We start from the raw sequence: 15,327 nt of genomic DNA, 5'->3' as shown, positions 1-15,327 counted from the left end.
CTGCAGCCATTTTTTTTTTTTTTCATAGGGAATGATTTTTTTTATCATCGAACTTTGCTGATATCATAAGGTTCTACTTTACCATCAGATAATTTTTTATTATGGCCGTCATAAAATTAACTAAATTAAAAAAAAGACGATTTTTTTGCCAGATGTTTATTAAAAAATTTTGTAATTAAAAATGAAAATTAATAATTTATATATTTTATTGTGACATAAACGTTCAAGGTGTGCACTTTTGGATTTTCCAAACTTTTTTGATTTTTTTTCTAGAATGTGTACTTACAATATACTATTTTTAAAGAATTTATTTTTAAATTTAAATTTTGAAAAAAAAATTTTTTTTTTTTTTTGTGAAAAATTAACAGGATTAATATTTTTTTTGTTCAATTTCCTTTCGAACGAGTACCCACATGACTATGTTTTGAAATAACTTTTTATTCAGAATTTTGAATTTTTCAAATTTTAATTTTTTTTTTAAATTGATATTGATACTAGATTTTCTAGTAATTTTTCTCTAAAATGAGTACCCACAAGCTTATATTATGTTAGTCACATTTTCAGAATTTGGAATTTAAAAAATTGCATTTTTTTGAAAATTTAACGTACATATAAAGTCCCTGATAAATTTCCTCTGAAAAGTGTACCCACAAGCCGATATTTCAAAAAATTCATTTTCTCAAAATTTCAAAAATAAAATTTTGAACCAAAAAAAAAAAATTAAAAAATGACTATTGTTTTTTCTGCTCGATTCCCTCTCAAACGCGTACCCACAACCTTATTTTCAAATTAATTTTTTAATACAAAAAATTTTTGAAAATATAAAAATTAAAAAAAAAAAAAGTTCTTAATATTCCCGAGTAAATTTCCTCTCAAAAGAGTACCCACAACCCTATACTCCAGTACAATAAATTAATTAATAAAAACGCAATCAATAATCATAATTACTCATAATAATTATTATTGTCAATTAGTCATATTTATATAAATACATATTAATATCTACAATAAACTAAAGCTATTTTAAAATATTAATAAAAATAAAAATAATATTTTAAAAAATAATTGGTCCCGTAATTATAAAATTAATTATCAGCGTATAATTAAATTCAAATACATCCGATTATTTTTCGATGCTCGACGATCTCCAAATCTGTGGAAAAAATTTATTTTTTTTTAATAAGAATTTGAAAAAAAAAAAAATGTTAATTAATAAGCAAAAAATTAATTAATTAATTAATTAATTAGAAACCTTTCTATTCCGATTATTAGTCGATTAGTCTGACGATGCGTTAGTTCGCTAGATGATGAAATTTTATTTTTTTTAAATTAATTATTAATGATGTAGATGATTGCGGCTATGGCTACTAAAGCAAGAGCTGATATTTAAAAAAAAATTGATTAAAAATAAATGAATGTATTATTAATAAAATTAAATTGAAGGCGAGTTTAGATTAGGGCTTGCTGTTGCCGATGAATTATTCGAAGTCGGTGTACCTGGTGGCGAAGTCTCTAGAGGGCAGACTAAGTTCGCGTAGTCAACTTCACTTTTGCTCTTTTTTCGCTTAAGAGTAAACTGTGACTTTTTGGCGACCTTAAATTTAAGAAAAAATTCTGTAGTTAATTTTAGACAGTTGGGAGGGGGGATATTTTTTAGAATAACTGATGGTACTGGTGGATTCTGGGTACGATTTCCGGTGGAAAGAGTACCCACAAGACTATATTTAAAAAAATTTTTTTTTAATTCAAAATTTTGATTTTTGTATAATTCTGAGTATTTTTATATTTTGTACTTAGTTTCCTTTCAAAAGAGTGCCCAAAAGCCCATATTTTGAACAAGTAATTTTTCCAAAATTTAGGATTTTTTTTTTTTTCGAATTTGAAATCAATACCAAATTTTTTAGTAAATTTTCTCTGGAAAGAATACCCACAAGCCCACATTTTAAACAAGTGATTATTTTCAAAATTTTGAATTTTCAGATTTTTAATTTTTTTTTAAAAATTAATATCACTACCGTACTGAGGATTAAATTTCCTTTTAAAAGAGTACCCACAAGCCTATATTTTGAACAAGTAATTTTTCTCAAAATTTTGAATTTTAGAATTTGTTTTTTTTTTTTTTTCAAATTTGAAATCAATACCGAATTCTTAAGTAAATTTCCTCTGGAACGAATACCCACAAGCGCACATTTTAAACAAGTGATTATTTTCAAAATTTTGAATTTCCAGATTTTTAATTTTTTAAAAAAAATTAATATCACTATCGTACTGAGGATTAAATTTCCTTTTAAAAGAGTACCCACAAGCTCATCTTTTGAACATCTAATATTTATCAAAATTTGGAATTATCAAAATTTATATTTTTTTTCAAAATTAAAATCATTATCGAATTCTTCGACAAAATTCTTCTGGAAAGAGTACCCACAAGCCTACATTTCCATGGGATTATTTTAACCAATTAAAAAATCTAATTACCTTCAATCTCGCAGTTAAAGTCAAAGGAACGAAACCCAGAGTATTTTCAATTTCCCTTTTATGCTGTACAACATCACGGCCAAGGATTTCATTAAAATGAGTTGTAAGATGTCGTCTTAAAAGCGTTTTAGATGGCGGTATACTCAAAATAGCTGCCATTAATTCAGTAGTGAAACGTCCTTCGTGAACAATCAGCCCGCCGTGTACACCAGAGCCTCGTAAATTGGGTGCGTATTCAGCCAAGTCAACGACTCTCAGCCATTCCATGACTCGATGGTTTGTCCAAAACGCAATATTTGAGCCATCAGCGCCATCGCCCGACAATGATCTGCGCTCTAAATTATCGAATTCAAAATTCAATTCACGGAGAACTTGAATTCCGCGCCTTAGGCTCGCAGCGTGTAGCTGAGCTGTGACACCGAGATTTAATAAATCTTCGGTGGTCAATCGATGCAACACGCGACCATCGACTTTGGCATTTTGAAATGATTCTTTGTGTTGAGGCAAACCGATATCATCTAACCAACGTAAAACTGCTGAGTTATCCATCTAAAAAAAAATTTATTAAGTATCGAATTTCGATTCGAGATATCGATACATTGATTTTCGATTTAATATATCGATAGGTGAAATCGAATCATTTGAATTGTGAATTTTAATAGATAAAATTTTAGATGAAATCTCGAATCGAATTTCGATATATCGATTTATCGTAATGATCTTCGATATATCGATATTCAATACTTCGATATTTTTCCTATCAATACAGTGATTTCGTATTCGATATATCACATATCGATTCATTGAATCGATTTGACATCGATTTATGACCAATCGATAAAATGTAATCGATTTATAACATATTAACTAAATTAATCGATTTATAATGCATCAGAAAAATAATCGATTTAACATGAATCGATTTTGTTAATCGACTTATAATATATCGATTTCTGAAGTATTGAGATATCGACTAAATTAATCGATTTATGATGAATCGATTTTGTCAATGAATTTGTGACATATCGATTAGATTAATCGATTTGACATATCGACTCCAATATTCGATTTATAATACATCGATATGATTTAATCGATTTGATATATCGACTAAATTAATCGATTTATGACATATTGACTAGAATACTCGATTTATTATATATCGATATTATTTAATCGATTTGAATGGTATCGATTTACTTTATTCGATATATATTACATATCGACTAGAATACTCGATTTGTGATATACTAATTTAATGTATCGATTTATAAAATCGATATTTAAACAAACGATTAAATAAGTTCATAATCGATATATTAAATCGATTCGAGATATCTATTCAAAAATCGATTTTTAAATCGATATATCGAATCGATTTTTTAATTGATATTTCGAATCAATTTTTTAAAATCGATATCTTGAATCGAATTTTTAATCGATATCTCGAATCGATCTTTTAAACGATATCTCAAATCGATTTTGTAATCGATTCATGATGTATCGATTTATAAAATCGATATTTAAACAAACGATTAAATAAGTTCATAATCGATATATTAAATCGATTTGAGATATCTATTCAAAAATCGATTTTTAAATCGATATATCGAATCGATTTTTTAATTGATATTTCGAATCAATTTTTTAAAATCGATATCTTGAATCGAATTTTTAATCGATATCTCGAATCGATCTTTTAAACGATATCTCAAATCGATTTTTTAATCGATTCATGATGTATCGATTTATAAAATCGATATTGAAACAAACGATCTAATAAATTCATAATCGATATATTAAATCGATTTGAGATATCTATTCAAAAATCGATTTTTAAATCGATATATCGAATCGATTTTTTAATTGATATTTCGAATCAATTTTTTAAAATCGATATCTTGAATCGAATTTTTAATCGATATCTCGAATCGATCTTTTAAACGATATCTCAAATCGATTTTTTAATCGATTCATGATGAATCGATTTGTAAAATCGATATTGAAACAAACGATCTAATAAATTCATAATCGATATATTAAATCGATTTGAGATATCTATTCAAAAATCGATTTTTAAATCGATAAATCGAATCGATTTTTTAATTGATATTTCGAATCAATTTTTTAAAATCGATATCTTGAATCGAATTTTTAATCGATATCTCGAATCGATCTTTTAAACGATATATCGAATCGATTTTTGAATCCATATTTCGAATCGATTTTTTAAAATCGATATCTTGAATCGAATTTTTAATCGATTTCTCGAATCGATCTTGTAATCGATATCTCGAATCGATTTTTGAATCTATATTTCGAATCGATTTTTTAAAATCGATATCTTGAATCGAATTTTTAATCGATTTCTCGAATCGATCTTGTAATCGATATCTCGAATCGATTTTTTAATCGATATCTCGAATCGATTTTTTAATTAATGCATAAAATCGATCAAACAAAAATTCAAAACTTTGAATATTATAAAATAAAAAATTTTCTTACTTTATCAGAACCCAAAAATCCGACGCCATTACATCGTTCACATTCGATAGCATACATTAATTTTTTTCTATGTAACGTATTCTTAATATCCAACTCTTTTTCAATCTGATGAGGTGTCGAGTCCAATAGTTTAGTACCAGTGGCGCCCCATCGTCTCAATTCACTAGAATAACACTCTAACCCCAATCGCGCAAGCCAGCACTCGATTTCTTCCATCGATAAATCTTTCAGCGATTTCGATATCGATGACATCGTTTCTATTTCCTCTTGTTTACTGTTGTTGTAATATTGTTGTTCTTCTTGCTGTAATTGTTGTCGTAACTGTTGTTTCTGAGGCGAACTCATCGTCGACTCATTCATTATTATTTTGTCTTCTTCAGCTACAATAATTCTTACATTTAGTTCCTTAATTATTATTGCCAATGATTATAAAACATAAATCAATACAACAATCAAATGCAATGCGGTTAATTACACAATTTAAAGTCTTTGATAGTATTTTCAAGTAATTTATAAGGTTTTAGTCCTGGAAAATTATTTTCAAGTCATTTAGAGCAGATTTAAATTTCCGTGTACGGATGTACGGATCTACAAACTTCTAATATCTCGCGATCTAATTAATCGATTCGCATAATTCTTGCGGCGATTTAAAGAGCTAATCGATCTCTATAGCCTTGACAATTTTTTAATCAATCGATCAAGAAATTTTCGAATTAATTAAAAAAGAAAATTTTGAAAAAAAAAAAAAAAAAAAAAAAATTCTATTTTCTTTTAAAAAAATAATTCATGGGTTAATTGAATAAATTTTAGGCTTTTTAAAATAAATTTCACTTCAACTACATTATTTTGAGCTCTAAAAAAATTTTCAAGAATTTTGTAGCAATTTTAAATTTTCATGTACGGATGTACGAATCTACAAACTTCAAATATCTTGCGATCTAATCATTCGATTTGCATAATTCTTGCGGCGATTTAAAGAACTAATCGATCTCTATAGCCTTGACAATTTTTTAATCAATCGATCAAGAAATTTTCGAATTAATTAAAAAAATAAAATTTTGAAAAAAAAAAAAAAAAAAAAAATTCCATTTTCTTTTAAAAAAATAATTCATGGGTTAATTGAATAAATTTTAGGCTTTCTAAAATAAATTTCACTTCAACTACATTATTTTGAGCTCTAATAAAATTTTCAAGAATTTTGTAGCAATTTTAAATTTCCATGTACGGATGTACGGATTTCTTATAATTCGCGATCTAATCAACCGATTTAAAAAATTTTCGCGGCATTAGAAAGAGCTTATAAATCTCTACAGCTCCTCAAATTTCAGAATAAATGATTCAAGTATTTTTTAGAACATCCATTTAAAAAAATAAAAAAAAAATAATGTCATCCAATTATTATTTTTTTAATCATTTTCATTTAAGCAACGTGCAGATGCAATTATTATTAGCGTATTTAAAGATTCGAAAGTAAATTGTTAAAATGAACAAGGCAAAAAAATTATCATTCTTTTTTTAAATTTGCACTTAAAAAAAAACCTAAATGTGGAGCGGACAAACATCTTGATGAGATAATTCCTCTCACGTTGACGGGTGGCGATACTAATTGAGATTGTAAATGAATTTGTGATTGCGATAATAAACCAGGGTTATAAATTGTTGGTAAATTTGATTGAGATTGAGACTGGGGTGTCGATGAAGATAATTTCTTACCAAAGGCGACACCTTTTTTTGGTACCGTCGGTGGACGTGGTAAGCTACTGTATTGTCCTGTGTGCCGACTAAATTTTTCACCCTATTGTAATTATAATTTATTAAATAAATATTAAATGGTAATTAGTTTATTTTATTTTTAAATAAATTGATGCTACGTACGTTAGCAATTGAAGCAGCATTACGTAGTGTCATATTTTCGTGCTCTAAATTTGCTTGTTTCAACTTCATTTCTGATAATGAAGTTAATAACTCAAGCTTTTGAGTTTCTAATGCACTCTTTGATAATATTTCCTAAAAAAAATACAAATTAATTCAATCATTTAATAATTTTTAATTTTTTGTTTTTAGAGGAAAATTTGAAAAAAAAAGGTTTTTAGTTTTTTTTTTTAGAATTGATCATACTAATGAATTCTAGAGACGATTTCTGAATGAAAGAGTACCCACAAGACCATGCGTTGAATGTGATTTTTTTGAAAATTAAAAATTTCAAATTATTGAATTTTTATATACATAAAAATTTTGATGGGATTTGTTGGTAAATTTCTTTTGAAATGAGTACCCACAAGTCGCAATTTTGGAAGTCATTATTCATTTTTTCTAAAAGACACAAAATTTGGAAAAAAGGATTCTAATTTTTTTTTTTGAAAACTGATGGTAGTAGTGAATTCTAGAGACGATTTCTGAAAGAAAGAGTACCCACAATACCATGTTTTGAATAAGTGATTTTTTTGAAAATAAAAAATTTTGAATTTTTTTGTATATAAAAATCTTAATGAAATTCTTTGATAAATTTTCTTTAGAATGAGTACCCACAAGCTGCAATTTTGAAAGTCATAATTCATTTTTTTTAAAAGACACAAAATTTGGAAAAAAGGATTCCAATTTTTTTTTTTGAAAACTGATGGTAGTAGTGAATTTTAGAGAGGATTTCTGAAAGAAAGAGTACCCACAAGACTATGTTTTGAATAAGTTATCTTTTTAAAAATTAAAAATTTTGAATTTTCGGATTTTTTTGAAAATAATATTTTTTTGGGATTCTGTAGTAAATTTTCTAAAAAATGAATACCCACAAGCCAGTATTTTGAAAAAGTTATTTTAAAATTTTTTTTACGAAATAAAATTAATATCCAAAAGTACGTACTTGTTGCAAAGCGTCATCTAGTTGTCGTAAGCAATTTTTTTTTTCTTGTAACAAGTGTTCAAGTTCCATTATTTTAGTTGATTGAGCGTCGACTTGTTCGGATAATACGGCAACTTCCATATTTAATCCTGCGCGATCGTTTTCTAATTTTCTTAATCGTTCCTAAAAATTTTAATTAGTATTATTGTTATTTTTCCATGAATATGCAGTCTGATACATAAGGGTCTCAGAAATTTTTATTTAAAACTTCAATGGTTTTTAATTAGTTGGAATAATGTTTTCATTAGTGAGAAAAAATAAGTGTCTGCGCCATCTAGGGAGCAGTCAACGAACTAAACTCTTCGCCTCGGGATACTTGTCTTATATAGGTATTCATCTTGTAATGAGTTTCTTTGAGAGAAAAAAATCTGATGCCATCTAGGGCTAAGTTAAAAAACTAACATTAGAATTTGTCATATATATATATATATATATATATATATATATATATATATATATATATATATATATATACATATATATTTTTATATTAATTTTATAAGTTTCAACTAGTCGGAAAAAATAATTGTCTGCGCCATCTAGAGGCCAGAAACCGAACTGACCTCGTAACTTTTGAATATTCATCTTGTTCATGTCTGTCAACTTTGTGAGAGGTTCCTACTAGTAAAAAAAAATTCTACGCCATCTAGGAACGAGTTACAGAACTAACCCCTAAACTCGTTATTACATTTCTTATATATGATCATTGTATGATAAGTTTCTACTTGTGAGAAAAAATAACTGTCCGCGCCATCTAGAGACCAACCAAGGAACTAACCCCGTAATTTTACGAGTACTTTCCTTGTGTATATTAACTTTGCAATAAATTTTTAGTTATGAGAAATAAAATGATCAACGCCATCTAGGAGCAAGTAGTGACCCCCCAAATTTCCTAATAGTATTCATATTTATGACAATTATTCAATAATTTTCTACTTGCTTAAAAAACAACTGCCTGCGCCATCTAGAGTCGAGTCTAGGAACTATTCTAATAACTTTAGGATACGTTCCTTATGTATATTATGTATCATTACATAGGCTAAGAATTTATTAAGTTCCTACTTGTGAGAACAAATAACTGCCTCCGCCATCTAGAGGTCAATCAAGAAACTAACCTCATAACTTTGAAATAATTTCCGCGAGTATATCAACTTTTCAATAAGTATCTACTCGTGAGAATAAAAAATTATCAACGCCATCTAGGGGCGAGTGAAAGAACTAACTCTAAAACTCTCTTAAAACTTTTCCTACATATAAAAATTGTATAATAAGTTTCTACTTGTGAGAAGGAATAACTGCCTGCGCCATCTATAGTTTAATCAAGGAACTAATCCTAAAATTACTTCCAAACGTCACATTATACCCTAGAGTCTGTAAATACTTATCAAAATTAAAAAATCAGTGAAAATGAATACCTCAGTGTTATTATTGAAGCAATTAATGCACGGATTACTTGAGTACTGACAATGAAATTGCTGCAACGAGCAATAATGAAGCGGGGTAACGCGGTCACGTTCATAGCACAAATCACTTTGAGATTTAGCTCGTTGATCGCGTTCATTTCGATTGCGTAACCTTTTTCTCCGTCTGTCTAATGAACCACTTGGATAATTACCACCACTTACTCCCCCTCCGCCACCAAGGCTTGCCCCACAAGTATTTAAATTAATTAAGCGGCTGTTGTTTATAAATCGCCCACTAGAGTAATTTTTTTTCAACTGTTTGTTCAAAGTTTTAGTGCCACTGCATCTTTTTATTCCGCTCAGCTCTTTCGCGACCGACTCGGGGTAATTAATTTTTTTTTTATTCTTCACTAACTTGAAAGACGAAAAATAGTTTGATTTAAATGAATCTTCGTATGGTTTTTTGAGAGACTCCGTTGAAGTTTGGGATGAATATTCTTCATCTATGTCGTCATAGTCTTGGAATTCTTCTTCTTCGTCAGCGTTATTTTGACTGTAAAGCTGACGACGCCAGTGATTCTTCCAGTTTTTTATTGTCGAGCTATCTGACTCTGATATCGAGTCTAATTTTTATTTAAATAGACATTTTTAATGTTGATAGTAGGAGCGAATTTTGAATCGCGGTTTTTAAATTTCATAACTTTTTAAATATTGGGTTTAGGGTAATTTTGGTAAGGAAAGAATTTGTGTAGAATTTAATTCTCTACATTTTTGGTCTGATTACTAATTGCGATAAAGTCAATAGTTTTGAAGTTATCGTAATTTTAAAAAAATAAAATTCAAATTTTCCAAAATTGAAGTAATTATATATAATAATTAATTTAAATTATCATAACTCGTAAAATATCAACTTTTAGGTAATTTTGATAAGAAAAGAATTTGTAGAGAATTTTATTCTCTACATTTTTGGTCTGATTACTAATTTGCGATAAAGTCAATAGTTTTGAAGTTATCGTAATTTAAAAAAAATAAAATTCAAATTTTCCAAAATTGAAGTAATTATATATAATAATTAATTTAAATTATCATAACTCGTAAAATATCAACTTTTAGGTAATTTTGATGAGGGAAGAATTTGTAGAGAATTTAATTCTCTACATTTTTGGTCTGATTACTAATTGCGATAAAGTCAATAGTTTTGAAGTTATCGTAATTTAAAAAAAATAAAATTCAAATTTTTGTAAACTTAGCTACCAAGCATTTCAAATTATCATAACTCATAAAATATGAACTTTTAATTTATTTTCAAAGAATACAAATTTATAGTAAATCAAATTCTCTACAAAATTATCCCTTACAGAAATTTCACTAAACCCAATCCTTAAAAAAATATAGCCTTGTATAGATAAAAATTAAAAAGAATGAACCTTTAGATTTATCTTCCTCTTCGATAATCGGATGCAAATCTTTACCGTTCCAATTTTCCATTGTCAACGTAAAATAATAATAATTAACTGTCACTTAAAATATGTTGATATGAATATTAATAAAATAAATAGGAAATAGATGATAAAACACAGGGATCGTGATAACTCTTAACAACAAACGAAATGAATGCAGACAAACTGAGTTGATTTTAAGCGGGTGTGCCTTTAGAAATTCGTCTAAAATTAACACGCACCAAATAATCCAGACTTAATTTATAAATAGATATACTGTATTTATCCCTTCTAGCGTATTAATTTTATTTTAATAAATTTATAAGCTTTTAGAGCGAGTTCATTATTTGCAAATTTATTTTAATTATTCATTTTAAAAATCTGTACGGTCTTTTTAATTATTCATAATTTAAAAGGGGAATGTACTAACACTAGTACCGGCGTGCTCTAGTTCAACTAAATATATGATTAATAAAAATAAAAATTTTTATTTGAACTCCCGACGAATTTTTAAAATTTTTATAGAAATTAAAATTTTTTTCTTGGGAAAAAAGGCAGTACTTTTTTAATGTGGTAATAAGATCAATGGATACTTGGGGAAATGATAAAATTTACTGACCCGATTATTTTAATTTTGATCTATGGGTTAAATTTCTGAAAGAAAAAGTTTAAAATAAAAATTTGTGGATAAATATTTAATTTATGAAAAAAGTATAAGACACCTTTTTTGTAGAGAATTTCAAGAGCTACAAAAAAGATTTCTTATGATTTTTTTATTAACGTAATATTTACAAAGATATTTTCAATAAACTAATCACAATTTTTTTTGGAAAACATTTTTTTAGAAATTTAATTATTTGAATTTTAAACTCAAAATATATCGATGAATATCGAATTTATGAAAAAAGTATAGGATACCTTTTTTGTAGGAAATGGAAAGGGCTACAAAAAAGGATTCTTATGATTTTTTTGAAAATTCAATATTTACAAAGATATTTTCAAAAAACTAATCGATATTTTTCGAGGAAAACATTTTTGTAGAAATTTCATTATTTGAATTTTAAACTCAAAATATATCGATGAATATCGAATTTATAACAAAAGTATTATACATCTTTTTTGTAGAGGATTCAAAGGGCTACAAAAAAGGTTTCTTATGATTTTTCTTGAAAACTCAATATTCACGAAGATAACTTTGAAAAACTAATCACAATTTTTTTGGATGACTTTTGTTGAAGAAATTTAATTATTTGAATTTTAAACTTAAAATATATCGATGAAAATTGGATTTATGAAAAAAGTATAAGATACCTTTTTTGTAGAGAATTTTGAGGGCTACAGAAAAGGTCTCTTACAATTTTTTTTAAAACTCAATATTTACGAAGATATTTTCAAAAAACTAATTGCAACTTTTTTTTCTCAACTTTTGAATTTTTGATAAAAAATTTTCAACTTTGTTTGGTAAAAAAAATACATTTTTAGAAAATTTAATTGTTTTCTATCGATTATAAAGCTAAATTAATAAAAGTAACTATTAAATGAACTTACCGGTTTGAGCCACTGCAATAAAAATTCGACAGTATTTTGATCAGGAGGTGGCGGTAAAAATGGAGCATTTTGAATCGCTGATATTAAAGCTCTTGTAGTTTCTTTGACGGATTCTTTCCAGTCGCATAAAGAATGCGATACGTCTGTTGTATCTGCACATGTACCTATTGAGATTATTTATATATATTTATAAATATATGAATAAAAAATATGTGCAGTTATATACGATCGTGCGGCCGTAACAGTAAATCAGCTTTCAATTTTTTTATAAAATAATTTTCCAGTAATAAAATTTCTTTGACGAACAGAAGAGTGAATTCCCGAGTCAGAATTAAAACTAGTTTGTGCCTCCAAAGCCTCAGTTCTTTTGATGTTGGACTTGCTGCTGAATGTAATATGTTATTTAATTCCTCGATGTCCTAAAAGTAGCCTATGGAGGAGTAAATCACCTTTTTAAAATAGTATTTTAACCCTCTAAGGCCTACTATATATTTTAAAATGCTACTCAAGTCCTCAATACTCTAAACGAAGCGCATGGAGGACTTGATCACCTTTTTAAAAAGATGTTTTAACCCTCCAAGCCCTACATACTTTTAATCTGTAACTTCGAATGAGCTCAATTCTTTAGCATAATATAATTGTTATAATAATATTTGCGTTTTAAATACATAAAGATATTTCCAACTGATCGTGAGCGTCCGAGTAGCAATGCGGCAGTGGTTGTGCTTCATATTCGTTAGGTCTTGGTTTCGAATCCCGGCGGCAGCAGATTATTTTTCAGCCGTTGTTTCAAATTTCTTTGGCAGTTTCCGTTATCCAATACATCATTCGCATTTATTGTTCACATAAAATAATTAATTAATCATATACCAATAAGTCAAAGGCTCTAATTATTCAATTCGAATTTCGAATGACAGTACTATTCTATTCGAACGCCTACTTGTATAACTTTAGCTATTATTATTAATATTTTAAATTTTATTATTTTTAAACTCACAACAAAACATTTATTACTAAGAAATTATTTTTTGAATTTTTAAATTTCAAATTTTTTTCGATCAGGCTGGTCATTTCTAATTAGTGGCCCCCTTTTCCCTTCTGTTTCTTTACCAATTGTACGCGATCCGATGAGAGTCTCTCGATCTATAAATTTAGGCTCTGGAGGCTTGTTTTACCTTTTTAAAAAGATGATTTGAACCTAAACTTGGTAAAAGCGGACAAAGTTACCACATATAGGTTCAAATCACCTTTTTAATGCATGGATCTTCACATTCTAAAAAGATGATTTGAACCTCCTTACCCACATGTAGCATTTGGAGGCTCAAATTACCTTTTTAATTTTGATTCGGGTGAGCGGATATAGAGGCTCTTCTTAATTATTTTTTTGGGTTAAAGAAAATAAAAATGTTTTAATTTAAAAAAATAATTACCAGATATAATTCCATCCATTTGTAATAATGCAGCCTCTAACATTTTACTGGCTTCAGTCGTTGACGAAGAATTATATTTATTGGTACTGCTCGTCGAATCTCCATCGTCGGATCCATTGGAATCTTCACCTTTTCCCATTTTTATTATTACATATATTAAACTAATAATCAATAAAAAAATAATAAAAAATGAATTAAAAACATACATAAATAAAAAATTAATTAATTACGTTTACCAAAAAAATATAAATAATTAATTAATAATTAACAAATTAAAATATAAATTAATAAATAATTATAAAAAAATTTCATTTACAAAATTTTGAGGTAAATTGGGCCGATTTTTAATTTTTTAATTTAATAAAATTCAAATTTTTTCGAATAAAATTTTGAAAATTTCGTTTGTAAATTTAATAAACTTTATAAAAAAAAATTATTTTGAGTTTAATTTAAAAAAATAATTAAGTGTGAATAATTAATTAATAGAACAACGCCCATTTTTTTTTAGATCACTTTTAAAAAAATTAGAAAAAAAAAAAAACAAATGAAATTTTTCGAACTCAAAAAAAAAAATTTTTCAATTAAATTGAAATTAAATTTTTTTCTAATTTAATTTTTTAAATATATTTGAATATATATTTATATACCTATATATGTATATATTTATTGAGATAAAGAAGAATGTCAAAATTATCAACAGACACTTGTTGCGCTCAATTAAAAAATAAAAAAGAAATAATGAATTAAAGAAATATTTGAAAATTTAAATAATTAATTACTGTGGTATTTAATTATTAATTAATAATTGAATGTAATTACTCACTTAATTTGTCCGTTTTTTTTTTAATAAATAAATGTTTGCAGAATAATTTTTAGGTTACAATCACTTTTATTTTTATAATTTTATTTATTAATTTATTACTGTCATTCTTATGATTATTTTTATTTTTATGGTAATGAATTTTACTCATTAATCAAATTGTTAATTAAAAATGAAAAGTTTGTACTAAAATGTTGTATTACTTATGTAAATAAATTTATTTTTATAAAAAATTGTTATTAAAATTTATTCGATTAGAAACTGGATCATATCTCATTCTCATATTTTGTATATATATGGTAATATATAAAAATATATGATAGTGACATCTGGTATTGAATATTTTAATGAAATGTATGTACTGATGACAGAATAATTCCAACAATTACCGCTCGCTAGCGTCTTATTATTTTGGCGCGAAAATTTTAAATTTGAATTATTTAGTTCTCTGTATTAGGGTGGCCAAAAAAAACCGAGAATTTTTTTTTGAAGCCTCTTATGAAAATTTTCTGGCTTACGATGTTTTAAGGAGGTTTGACCGACACTAGTGAGTCAAAGTAGTGTTTGAATTTTTTTTTTTGCTAAATTCTCCTAGTAGTTATAAAAATTCATTATTTTAATTTATAATAACATAACGAATTCATAAATTAATATTTATTACTTATTTAATTAAAGAAAGTAATGAAATAACTTGATTATTTTTGACTCACGATTTAATAAAAAGATTTGGCAACAGCGCCTTCTAACTTCTTACATATCGACATTCAAATTAAAGCGGGAAAAATTTATTTCTAATCTCGTCTCTCTTATT

The 15,327-nt window shown here is 26.7% G+C and overlaps 1 protein-coding gene across 4 annotated transcripts; it reads right to left on the bottom strand.

The window, feature by feature from the left end:
* Positions 1-941: 941 nt before the first annotated feature.
* LOC103577269 (liprin-beta-2) lies at positions 942-14,775 on the bottom strand. 4 transcript variants are annotated; one of them, XM_008557845.2, is made up of 10 exons: positions 14,520-14,775; positions 13,697-13,857; positions 12,267-12,430; positions 7,838-7,999; positions 6,856-6,987; positions 6,520-6,775; positions 4,981-5,360; positions 2,476-3,024; positions 1,253-1,594; positions 942-1,153 (listed from the first exon to the last, which is right to left on the bottom strand). In XM_008557845.2, the coding sequence occupies exons 2-9, from the start codon at positions 13,833-13,835 to the stop codon at positions 1,433-1,435; spliced, it is 1,944 nt and encodes a 647-aa protein (XP_008556067.1). In that variant the 5' UTR covers positions 13,836-13,857; positions 14,520-14,775; the 3' UTR covers positions 942-1,153; positions 1,253-1,432. The 4 variants fall into 4 exon arrangements, with proteins under 4 accessions (XP_008556067.1, XP_008556064.1, XP_008556065.1 ...); XM_008557842.2 differs by lacking the exons at positions 13,697-13,857; positions 14,520-14,775 and adding exons at positions 9,292-9,902; positions 10,707-11,372 and having other exon boundaries at positions 12,267-12,355; XM_008557843.2 differs by lacking the exons at positions 13,697-13,857; positions 14,520-14,775 and adding exons at positions 9,292-9,902; positions 10,707-11,372 and having other exon boundaries at positions 1,498-1,594; positions 12,267-12,355.
* Between the last annotated feature and the right edge of the window lie 552 nt (positions 14,776-15,327).

This window comes from Microplitis demolitor, chromosome 9 (genome assembly GCF_026212275.2).
Source record: "Microplitis demolitor isolate Queensland-Clemson2020A chromosome 9, iyMicDemo2.1a, whole genome shotgun sequence".
Classification (NCBI taxonomy): domain Eukaryota; kingdom Metazoa; phylum Arthropoda; class Insecta; order Hymenoptera; family Braconidae; genus Microplitis; species Microplitis demolitor.
This window is presented reverse-complemented; position numbering and strand designations above follow the sequence as displayed.

What these genes read in the sequence shown, in the direction of transcription:
- LOC103577269 (XM_008557842.2), bottom strand. Translation starts at nt 10,767, where the DNA reads ATGGAAAATTGGAACGGTAAAGATTTGCATCCGATTATCGAAGAGGAA. An exon ending in GCTTCAATAATAACACTGAG is followed by an intron (nt 8,000 to 9,291) that starts GTATTCATTTTC and finishes TAAAATTTTTAG; the next exon opens with GAACGATTAAGAAAATTAGA. An exon ending in ATGCTGCTTCAATTGCTAAC is followed by an intron (nt 6,776 to 6,855) that starts GTACGTAGCATC and finishes TAATTACAATAG; the next exon opens with GGTGAAAAATTTAGTCGGCA.